Source organism: Ischnura elegans, chromosome 1, assembly GCF_921293095.1.
Source record: "Ischnura elegans chromosome 1, ioIscEleg1.1, whole genome shotgun sequence".
NCBI classification, from domain to species: domain Eukaryota; kingdom Metazoa; phylum Arthropoda; class Insecta; order Odonata; family Coenagrionidae; genus Ischnura; species Ischnura elegans.
This window is the reverse complement of record NC_060246.1, coordinates 33199337-33211972: the sequence shown is the minus strand read 5'-3', so window position 1 is coordinate 33211972 and position 12636 is coordinate 33199337. Positions and strand designations below refer to the sequence as shown.

Here is a 12636-nt window from a genome sequence, read left to right as displayed (position 1 = left end):
TTTCAGCAGAATGTGCTCTATTTTCACTGAGATTCAATTACGATCATAAATAACGTACGATGTCATTATCTTCTGGCGAATATTTGAAGTAAATTCTGTTTGAGTTCTCCGTCCGACTAAGACATAATTCTTCATCAGGACTGTATTCTTCATACCGGGTGTGAGGTGACCTGTTCCTATAGTATGTTTCTCTCCTTTTATGCCGACAGGAGCAAGGTTCCAACCGGAAAACGACAGGAGAAACATCTTACAGTATCGGAGAAATATAGATAGAAACGTTATTATCCACATTGATTGTTTTCCTACAAGAGACGTTTTATCATTTCTCAACGTGGTTAAGTATTGGTTCGCTAGCGTGAATTCCCAAAAAATGACACGCAAAAACCTGTACCGTCACCTCATTTAGTTTTCGTGTTCCTTTCTCCGCCGTATTGAAAGTTAGGCAAAGGATCATTGACATAGAGAAAAGATTTTCTTAGTTTTAGCACAAAAAAATAGTCGCGCCATAATCGTAAATAAATATAGTGTGGAAAGAGCAAAGAAATTAATTTCAATTGAAAAGTCAGCTGAGAAGAAGAGAGACAATTATAAGCGCGGCACCATTTTCCCGATAGTGGAAGATACTTCTTCCGCCTCTCTCCGGTTAATAACTTCCCCCCGTTGCAGGTAAAGATGAACCATGCCCTACTCCACAATCGGGGAACGTTCCCAGTGGGTGGGGTGAATAAGAGTGGGATGGGGATTGCCTGAGGGAAGAAGTGTGGTCAGCACAAGGACTGGTGAAGGGGGCAGGACAAAGAAGGGTGGGGAAATGGCCTTCAGCTCTGCCTCAGTCTACTTTTGGGGGCCGTATTTTTTTGCGACGCACACAAGCTCAGTCTCCTTAGGGAGGGAGTGAATGGGAAATGCTGGGGAAGGAGGGGTTTGGGATGCGTAAGGTGGGTGTCAGCAAGATCAGTCAAAGGCGGCAGGAGGGAAGGGACGGCTTTGGAAAGACAGAACCCCAGCATGGGAGAACGGGGAAGCGCGTGAGAAGAAAGTTCATGGTTAGACTAGGAAGTGCGTCTTCATTACGAGAAGCCTAAAATATAAATTGGCGGTAAATAGAGCCCAGTACTTAAGATATTTAAGTTGCTCATTCACAAAGGCCAATATATACACGAAAAGATATTATGGCGCGGATTGCATGTATCAACGTCCATTTCGGGATGTTATTAATTTCTGTTCCCATTTATAAAAGTAGCAAATAGATTTGAAAGAATGATAATCATGAATAAAAATATCTAAATCGATATCCAAACGCACATGAGCAAAATAGATGAATGTATACATAACGATTCATCGCAAGTAATACCGCTCAAGCTTCTTCCGGCATAGGACTTTAAAATTCTGGATAATGCCTAGGTCCAAGGGCTGGGACTTGCTAGTCGAGTTCGGGGGTAAAAAGAGGACTCGAACATTAGCCAATTTTAGATCTTCCACGTATTTATGAACGGTGGCATTATCCATTATTAAAACAATTTTGCTGTTCTCTCCAGCAATTTTTCTCTGTAGACGTATAACCGTTTGCTGGAAAATTTCTCGGGTCATCCAGCTGTTTTTATTTGCATGGTAAAAAACGGGGAGGGCTTCCAATTTTACATGTTTTAAGCACCGTGGCCTTTCAAATTTCCCAATGACAACGGGCTTATTTTGTCCGTGCCCGTTTGGTTGACGCACAGCCCCACAGTAACACGCACTTTACTCTTTTCCCCCCCATGGCACCTTTTTCCTTTGAAACCCAGGGTTGCGTCAGGTAATGCATTAAAAAATAGCCCAGTTTCAGGGGCCAGCGAGGGTGAGCTCGTCGAGGAAAGGGTCCCGGATTAGGCACCCTTCGAAGTGCTTCGGCGAAAAGTAGTCAAGTAGTCTTCGAAGTACGTTCACAGCAGTGCAAAGGGTTAATTAGGGGTGTACGAAATACTCCGCGCGACCTTCCTGACATGTTAAACTACGAATTATTGTCGATGCTATGTTTACGAACAGGCACGTAAATAGGGGCATAATGTCAGCCGCGATATTTTAACTTAACTCCTACTCCCCCTATATTCCCACAGTGAGGTTTTTGGCGACCCATTTCTCTCCAAAGTTGCATTATCATTTACGATTTCGCACTTTTGATGGACCACAGTTGGAAGCGCTGATTTTGTAGCTACTTACGCCGGCGTAACTAGTTTTGTTGACAAAATTTTCGCCGTAGTTCGTATAAACGAATGCCATTTGCTCCTAGGGACCGAGCCGAGGTTCGTAAATTCAAAAAATTTCGTATAATCGAAACTTCGTATAATCGAATAGCGCCATGTATTTAGCATAGGCTTTTCACCGGGACCGCAATATCACTTCGTATAATCGAAAACTTCGTAAAATCCTGCTTCGTAAAATCAAGAGTTTACTGTATATTGCATATAGTAATCGCTTATCAAACGTTGAGAAACGCGTAGTTTTGAAGGACATACCTGGTTAATAGTCAACATCTGTCTTGACGAGCAATTTCCATTACGCTGAGGACCTGATTTTTCAAAAGTCATCTTCAGACTCTAATATGAGGATTATTGCAACTGAAAATTATATTGGTGTCAAAACCTGCACTTTAAAAAATTCGAGGGAGTGTGTTCATTGTTGGACTAAATTGTGGATAGAAGAAATCAGAAATGCTTATAAGTGAAGAGCGCAGAAGGAGGGGTCGAGGGGAAGGATCGCGATCTATCTTCGAATCAACGGGGCTACGAGCGAAGGAGCAATGGACGAACACGTCCGATCTTGTATGTGAAGTCGTTGCCTTCAAAGCAAAGGCGCAGCGATGTGATATATATGCAGTTTGCGTTGCTTGAAGTTTCCAGTCCGTTGCGTCTTGTTTGAATGCGCTTATGCTACGCTTATTTCTTCTGAAATTGTGCTGTTTGGACTATTTTGAATATTAGTAGTCTTGTTGTAACTATAAATCTTTGTGTGAAACAATTAGAGCTTGAAAAACTTAAATTCTGTCAGATATGCGTCGCGTTAGATCTCTTTCTTTTTTTGAACCTCGTGCGTGTCATACAATTATTGAAAGCTATCGAGATACCTTCGGGCTCAGTAGATGACTCACCTAGCATTTGGCCTCCATAAACTGGGAGATCGATCAAGGTCAGTTGGTGAGACGGGGTAGGGATGAAACACGTTTCCATTGTTCCCCTGTAACTTGATGTTTTCCTATTTTCCTGTGGGGTCTCGGAAAGGAAAAAAAAAACGGCAGAGGCATTGGCTGATGGAGGGTCGAGTGTGGTTCCGTTAAATCTACGACGTGGTTATTATCCTACGGCGCTGAGATTGCCCCGATTGTTGTCCAAGCTCTTGGGAAGGTTCATGCTATGTGCCTGTCGTGTTTTGCCTTAAAATTTTCCACGGCTGCAATTCTATTGCAATACTCCTGCGGGAGCATGCAAACAAATTGTTCGTGAGTAGGACAAGCATCGTAGGCAACAGCGTATGCGAAGAGAGGATCGGAACTCTTTCTACTCCCTCTTATGCCGCTACTACCGCCTCAGTTATCAGAATTTTCTCTTTCAATTAGTATTGAAAGAGGAAATTTTGATAACTGTCGAAATTCCAGGCGTACGTCTGCAACGCCACGGGATGATATTAAAAAAATGCCGCAAAATTTTTTTTCTTTATAGCTTCGATCCTCAAAATAGGGGTGCACCTCTTACACACGCTTAAACGGTAGTAATCAAAGTTTCAGCACAATTTTGCTTAAACTTTAATTTCTTTAAACTTGTGCTTTAAGGCTTTAAGGTGTAGCTGTCCAGGATACACCTGATGTCGCTCTACCATTGACGAAATCTAAAAATCAATGTTAAAGTTCTTATTGAATAAAATCACTTTCATTATGTCCTTGGAAAGTTGCAAATCCCATTTTATGTAGCTATATCCAAACTTTCCAAACTGGAGGTTTAATATTTTGTTTTCTTCCTTTAGTGTGAGGTTTTTTGTATCAGTTATTCAATAATTTAACTTGGTCTGGTTTTCATTGTACACGAGATATACATTTTAGTTTCTCTGTTTTCCATGCATTTATAGTTTTTTCTTGTGTGTGCAGGGAGGGTCCAAGCATGGTAACCCAGAAGAACAATCCCAGCAGCAGCAACAACAACAGCAGCAGCAGCAAGCCATTCAACAGGCACCACCTCAACCACAGCAGCCCCAGCAGCAGCAACCGCAGCAACAGCAGCAACTCAGGGAGCGCAAGAACATGCATCGTGGATTGGCGCAGCCCCCTGAAGTGGTTGGAGGAGGCGGAGGGCTTGTTGTCCCAAGTTCAAGTGGTACTTTGTGGCGAGTAGAACCCATATGCCCTCAGATGCTTTCTTTCTGAGCCTTTATTAGACGTAGATGGTAGTTATCCTACAGTAGTTTTTGCTTTTATGGGGAAGTGAGCGAAGTGGTACAGACGTTTTTGATATGTTTGTGGTGTTCCTGATGGAGGTGCTAATATTTCATCCACGTCGAGACCAACTAGTTAACCTCTGTTGCTGGGGTGAGCATAATGAAGTTTTAAAGTAATGATACTAAAAAATGACTCTCAAGTGGTGAATTTATGGTAAAAAAGTGCCATCTCTCTCTTCTTTTAATACCACAGGATGTCATTCCACTATATTTCGCCTGCTTCTGTTACTTTTATTTATGATAAACTGCAGCTCTCGTAAAACAGACTTTATTTTTGTTTCAATAAAAAATCACTCTCAATAATAATCCCAGAAACAAACTCTTGTATTTGCCTGTGACAATGGTGACTCTTTTACGCAGGCTTTCTCTTCTGTTCCACAATTTATTAAATACAAGCAAAATTGTGGAGTTTGATCCCATTGTGATGATTTTCTGACCCTGCAGAATGTAGAGAAGTTACTGTAATAATAAATGTGTCACCCAGTGAGGAGTGGCTGGTAACTTATCAGTAGTCAGTAACGATCCTAATTATTTTGAACTGAATCCACAAAGGTTATGATTTTATTTTCTAATCACTATTGCCACTTCCCCATATTTTCCTTCCAAACATCTTTTATTCTGCAAGTACCAAGTTAGTAGTAGTCATTTCATTCTTCTTCTCTTAGAAATCATTTGAAGGTAGAATTGGGGATCAATGTTGATGATATGTAGCCTTTTTTATGGAACAACTCACCTTACTTTAGTCTTCATCTTCTTATCATCTTGGAGTCAAAATGTGGTTCACTTTGATATTTCAATATTTTTTCTCGTTGTGCACAACTAATCATTAGTTGTGATATCAAATCAGTCTTTGATGCAATTAGTAGCATTACCCTAAACACATTGGAATCTAATATCTGTTGTGTGTCTACATCTCTAATTACCATTAATTTACCTTCTAGCACCTTTTCAAGATCGAGACCCTGATTGGAGTTTTCTGAGCATGAGACGCCGAGGTGTAGCTGGTGCAGGGGTTGGGGATGGTAATGCTTCAACATCTAACCTGGCTAGTGGCCTTGCAACTGCTGATTCCTCAAAGCAATCAAAGTAAGTAAAGATATACATAACCTTATTTTTACGATTATTGCCCCCTCCTAAATTTTTGAGGCTTATTTTATTAATGTGATAACATGATTATAGCTAATTAATAATTTATTTACTTTGATTTCTAAACTTTAACTCCTTGGATTCGATTGAATATGAGTTAGAAATTGCCGTATAAACCAGTGTAAACCCTTATTTTGAGCATCAGAGCTTAGGGGAAAAAAAAATTGCGGCATTTTTAAAAATCATATCATACGTTGCTGCAGGTGTATGCCTGGGCTTTCGACAGTTGTAAAAATGTCCACTTTTAAAACTAGAAATTTATACGGAATTTTTCAGATAAATTTACATGACATGCGGCACTTGCGGAGATAAGTAGGTAGAGTAGAACCTAGGTTATACGACCCTCAGTTATATGATGACCTCGCTTGTACACCAATTTTTTTGGGTCCGGTGAATAACCCCTTACGAACCCATGTATTTCCAACCTCAGTTATGAAACTTTTCACTTATACAACGACCTTGGTTACGAAATGTATTTTTCCAGTCCAATGAGATAAAATACCTCACTAATACGACTTGTCAGGGAACTGCTCTATGGGAAGATTGCGGTATGTGCGCCGATTTTAGTCACAGGAGTGGGAGTAGTATGTGCTCATTTCATAGATATGTCATTAAAGAATAATAAGTTTTAATAATGAGTGATGCTGTTTATTAGATATTAATTTTAACTATGATGGATGATCTTTTATGTGGAATTATGAACTACAGAATATCTATCTCTTACAAAAGATTTTCTAGAATTTTTCCAAGGTTATGTTTTCTGCTGTCCCAGAGAAATAATGCCCTAATGAGCGGTTAAAAATCCTCACGTACCAAAATTTTGGCTTCCAAGGTCATCCAAAAAAGATAATCATACTTGCAGTATGGAAATAAATCGATGGTGATTCAACTCGATGGTAAAAACAGCATGGGTGGTCTCATTCCATAGGCTAATCTCACATCTGCAGAACGAATTGAGCCGGGAGAAACTTGCTTACATGGCACGCGGATCAAAACTGACCCAACTTGTACCTCAGTGGGTTTAAATGAAACATAGTTGGACCTTGAATAGCTATTAGCTTAACTCTGCCTAGTGGCAAGCATTTATTTTTGAACAGAACGAGAGTTAGTGTGAATGCCCTTGGAAAATAACTCGCGTCGTCAGTCGTCACGTAATCATCAAAATCAAATTCAAAACGCGAAAGGTTAGGCAGTTCCTCTCGGCTCAGGAATGGCTTATAACCATTATATCAAAGTAAAAAATGTGTCCGGTGTTGTTATCAGAAATGGGAAAATAAATTATTCCTTGGAGACAAATCACGCGGCTTGTGAGTCAAAGTTTCTGGTGCTGAATTCACGGAAGAATGCCAACAGATAAGCTGTTCCTAAGCTGTAAGGAGGTGGTATAACGATCCTGCCTCGGAAGACTTTTTCTATTATATAATGTAATATCTTCATTATCTACGGTAAAAAGTTTGCTAAGCATGCAAAATGATGTGATTTAAATTAATGTTGTTAAAAAAGTTCCTTTTTGAGTGTTACGCTCATGACGTATTTGAAATAATACACTGAGTTTACCACAGCACTGCAATAAAAACGATTTGAATTAAAATTGGTAATATAAGAAAATATATTAATGTGATATTATTTCACGAAAAAATATAACACAGATATAATGCTGATGTCACTTAAGTAAAAAAAAGCAAGATGCAAAAAACTGCGACGAATATAACTCACATTTCTCAAAATTTGCGACAAAGAAACAGAAAGGCATGAGCATCTGATGGACCCTAAGGCCAAAAAAACTTACTAGTAAGAATTTATTGATTTAACATTCTCAATAATGACTGAGAAACATGAAAAAGAGAATGCAGAATTTTTTTAATTAAATAAACTAAAAGCACAGCATCAGCTCTTCACATATGCCATCTGTGGCAGCGCCAAATGCATCCGACATGGCGCTAAATGAGAGTCAGTTGTTGTGTGAGTTCTTCCAGTGGCCACATGGGTGGTGGAAGAGAGCATCTCCGACCACTGAAGTGAATAGTTCACCCTTGTGAATACCATATAAGCTTGTGTAAGAGGCGCACACGTGTAAGAGGCGCACCCCTATTTTGACCATCGAAATTATAAAGAAAAAAATTTTGCGACAATTTTTATCCTAACGTGCGGTGTGGCAGGCATATGCCCGGAATTTCGACAGTTATCGAAATTTCCTCTTTCAGTACTATTCGAAAGAGGAAATTTTGATAACTGCGGCGGTAATAGCGGCATAAGAGGGAGTAGAAAGAGTTCCGATCCTCTCTTCGCATACGCTGTTGCCTACGATGCTTGTCCTACTCACGAACAATTTTGTTTGCATGCTCCCGCAGGAGTATTGCAATAGAATTGCAGCCGTGGAAAATTTTAAGGCAAAGACACGACAGGCACATAGCATGAACCTTCCAAGAGATTGGACAACAATCGGGGCAATCTCAGCGCCGTAGGATAATAACCACGTCGTAGATTTAAGGTCCCTTGCACACACACCGATTTTTGACGGCCGGTAAAATATCGGCCGTCCACATTCCATTAGCGAACAATCGGAGAGCATTGGAGCTTGCACACGTACCGACCACGCGCCGGCACCGGCAAAATGCCGATTATCTGCCGGCCATTGTCACTGTGGATCGCCGGTGCCGGCTCAAAAACATAGATAGCAACTTATCGTTTGATCGGTAAAAATCCGGCGTGTGTGCAAGCATCGCTTCGCCGGTAAAATGTCGGCCGATATTTTACCAGCCGTCCAAAATCGGTGTGTGTGCAAGGGGCCTAACGGAACTACACTCGGCCCTCCATCAGCCAATGCCTCTGCCGTTTTTTTCCTTTCCGAGACCCCACAGGAAAATAGGAAAATATCAAGTTAAAGGGGGACAATGGAAACGTGTTTCATCCCTACCCCATCTCACCAACTGACCTTTTTCGGTCTACCAGGTTCAATTCTCCGAGTTTCTGGAGGTCAAATGCTAAGTGAGTCACTTTCTGAGCTCGAAGATATCTCGAAATCTTTCAGCAATTGTATGACACGCACGAGGTTCTAAAAAGAATTAGACCTAACGCGATGTATATCTGACAGCATTTAAGTTTTTTGAGCTCCAATTGATTGACACAAAGATTTATAGCTAAAACAAGGCTACTAATATTCAACATAGTCCAAACAGCACAATTTCGGAAGAAACAAGCGTAGCATAAGCGCATTCAAACAAGACGAGACGGACTGGAAACTTCATGCAAAGCAAACTGCGTATATCACATTTGTGCGCCTTCGCCACTTCGCTTTAAAGGCAACGACGTCACATGCAAGATCAGATGTGTTCTTCCCTTGCTCCTTCGCTCATAGCCTCGTAGCTTGAAATACGGAGGGGAGGAAGCGCGCTCCTTCCCCTCGACCTCTCCTTCAGCGCTCTTCACTAATAAGCATTTCCGATTTCTTCTATCCACCATTTAGTCCAACAATGAACACACTCGTTCGAATTTTTTAACCGCAGGTTTTGACACCAATATAATTTTCAGTTGCAAAAATCCTAATATTAGCGTCTGAAGACGATTTTTGAAAAATCGGGTGCTCAGCGTAATGGAAATTGCTCGGTAAGACAATGTTGACTATTAATCAGGTAATCCTTCAAAACTACGCGTTTCTATACGTTTGATAAGCGATTACTGTATGCAGTATAAATGCCGCGGGATGCCCACTCGTGGCAGTGAATTTAGCGCGCGCTCCGGAGCGAATCACCCCGCGCGATATTTTCAATGTTCACTTCTGGGGTACCGACGTGACGGCGCGATGCTTGCAAGAAATTCAAACAGGAGCATTTTAAAATACGTCACAAAGGGAGAAACTCCCCTCCCTGCCGCTTGATTTTGACCCAGGGTTTCAGATGACTGACTCACGCTGAAAACCAAGGCCACTCAGTTCCCCTTGGAATTGCGACCGGTGAAGGGAAGGGGGGAAGATAAGAAGTTTGTGTAAGAGGCGCACCCCCATTTTCGGCTGCAATGTCTGGGAAAAAAGGTGCGCCTCTTACACGCGCTTATACGGTAGTACATTGTGATCCTATTACTTGTAACCGCAACAGAGAATAAATACATCCATCCGGACAATTCGCGCTGAGTATTATTGTATCATGCATCCTACACCATAGTCAAGGCGCAATACCTACCTCCAGAAGCGTCATTGCAAGAAATACCTCGTACTGCAAGGGTTTTGTCGGGGAGTAGGTTGTAAAAGAGTTCCGTTTCATCTATGTTATATGATACTCCCGGGGAATGTTTCTTAAGATACCGTATAAGCACGTGTAAGAGGCGCACCTTTTTTCCCAGATATTGCAGCCGAAAATGGGGGTGCGCCTCTTACCCAAACTTCTTATCTTCCCCCCCTTCCCTTCACCGGTTGCAAGTTCAAGGGGAACTGAGTGGCCTTGGTTTTCAGCGTGAGTCAGTCATCTGAAACCCTTTGTCAAAATCAAGCGGCAGGCAGGGGAGTTTCTCCCTTAGTGACATACAGTAAAACCTCTCTTAAACAAAACTCAAGGGACCCAAATTTTGCCGTTTCGTTGATCGGGAGTTCGTTCCCCGGAGGTGATGCGCACGTTGCAACATTCTAGGGGCTCGGAAATTGAAGCAAGTCTGCATGCGTTATCTTCATTCTACCTTCGCATACTTCAAAACAGTGCTTATTTCTTCAGCTGCAATGCAAATCGCGGGCAATAGACCACATTTAGGAAGCCTCAGTTCGTATTATTCAATCACTTCGCGTGCTTTTTCATCGGTTTTCAAAAATGTATGCAACGTAGCGGTGAGTGCGAGGCCATCCCTTTATTCTCAATATTTGAAATAGAGTACATGTATTCGCGAAGTTTACACTGAAAATTAAGAATTCAATAGATTTGACCATTACTAATATAAAGTTAAAGTAACAGTGCCAATTATAGCTTCATCATGAAATTAAGATTGCTCTACCATAACGGCGCGAGTGCGACTTTCGTCGACCCATTAAAGCTCAGTGGGTGGCAGCATTTCTTTATAATAGTCGAATCCAGAATACTCCATAGCAATATTTGCGGTCGTGGGCTTCGTAAATAATTAATTGTACTAGCATCATTTCCATCGCATTCCGGATAGACAACTGCCGATAAGAAAACATCTTGAAAGGCCCTATGCAGGAGTTCTCGAAGTAAAATACGTCACGATTTTGAAAAATGAGTTTTCGAGAAATTATATTCTGCAACCCTCAGTTCGCTGGCTTCGCGGATTACGAAATTTGAGTCTATTCTAGTGAACTCATCAAACGACCCTTCAATATTCATGACTTTTGAGAGACCCTGCCAGGATTCACGGATTTCGTCATTACTCTCCATCGCGTGGTCGCAGTTGACTGCAAACCGGATTGACAACTCCCGATAAGAAAACAGCTTGGAAGGCCTCATGCAGGAGTTCTAGAAGTAAAATAAGTCACGATAATGATGCTGTTGACTGCAAACCCGGTTTTTGCAAAATAACTAAATATGGTGACAGGTGCGACACGCTTCCAAGTTTTGCAAAGCCCTTGCATTACCTGCATAATGGTCCTCTTCAATTTCGCCGATCCCTTACATCCATTCGATAAACCAAAAACTCCACTAAAATCCGACGGTAATGCCGCTTTGCCGCAGAAATGACCCCTCGGTCGAGAGGTCGCAACTTAGCTATTGCAGTTGGGGGAAGAAAATAACACGCACATTTTTTATTGTTAGTCCTATGTTTGGGCCCGTGCAGCGATCAAGGAAGAAATCTACTTTCCCCATGAGTGCATCAACTCCCGCCAACCACCGCTGAATTAATCCCGCTGTCATTCATAGATTTTTGTGCTACCACAGGGGTGAGGCATCACCATTGGCTCAGTCTAAACATGGCATGTTTAGACTATGTCGTCTTCTACATGCAACAATTGACGGCCGTCGCAAACCTTTTTCTCAGGAGAAAATCAACACCGCTTCACATCACGTTAGGACATCGCTACAATCGCCGACAGACAGAGACTGACCTATAGTATAAAGCACTCAATTTAAGTAACGTCTAGATCAATGGGAAATGTTGGCTTTCGTGTCTTAAGTGCGAATATTTTTTATCCAAGATTGCGGCAAATGCAAAAGTTTCTCCTATTTTTTAGATGATGTTGAAATAAAGAATGTGAATGAAACAAGAGTAACTACTGAGTCATATATTAAAGATAATTAAGAGATGCAAATTTTGGCTTTCATCTTCTAGCGCGCACGTTGTATCTTCCGTAATTTAGTTAAATTTTAAAGAAGTTATCCAAGATGGCGGCAAGTGAAAAAAAATGCTTCTCGGAATTTACGCGTTGTAATTCTGTAAAGTATCTTAAACAACCGTCAAAAGAATGCGATCGAAGTACATAGCTCTAGATATCATATCTTTGAGCGTGTAAATATTGGGATATAGAGTTATTTACGAAAGTCAGCATTAACATTTTTTGCAATTCGCCGCGAGCCGCAAGTTGGGGTCGGCGGAAACACACGACGGAAGGCTATGGTTACGGTAAATAATGACGATTCTGATTGGCTTATTCAGTGGAAGTTTCTGATTTGCCCTCCAACGCTACGAATATTAAATTATTCATATGAAAATAAAAATTTAACCGGAAAAATTGGTTATTGGGAGGTGAATTTCACTCGATCGCGCCGAAATTTCATTTCGTTGATCGGGAGTTTTCGTAAAAGAGGAGTTCGTTCATCGGGGTTTTTCACTAATGTGTTTACATAGGCAATTGGCCGGACCAATAGCATTTGTTCGTTGAACGGAGTTCTTCGTTTAGCGGGAGTTCGTTAAGGTGAGGTTTTATTGTATTTTTAAAATGCTCCTGTTTGAATTTCTTGCAAGCATCGCGCCGTCACGTCGGTACCCCAGAGGTGAACATTGAAAAGATCGCGCGGGGTGATTCGCTCCGAAGCGCGCGCTAAATTTATTGCCACGAGTGGGCATCCTGCGGCATTTATACTGCATATAGTG

At 41.4% G+C, this 12636-nt stretch overlaps 1 protein-coding gene across 3 annotated transcripts in view; it reads left to right on the top strand.

Annotated features, from left to right (window-relative positions):
* Positions 1 to 12636, top strand: part of LOC124158402 (casein kinase I-like) — a 46869-nt gene that overhangs the window by 22094 nt on the left and 12139 nt on the right. For 2 of the 3 annotated variants that reach the window (XM_046533484.1, XM_046533493.1), the window contains 2 exons: positions 4118 to 4343; positions 5406 to 5550. In XM_046533484.1, coding sequence (XP_046389440.1) covers positions 4118 to 4343; positions 5406 to 5550 — 371 coding nt within the window. Of the gene's footprint in view, positions 1 to 4117; positions 4354 to 5405; positions 5551 to 12636 lie in introns of those variants that run through there. The other variant, XM_046533497.1, reaches the window with a different exon arrangement.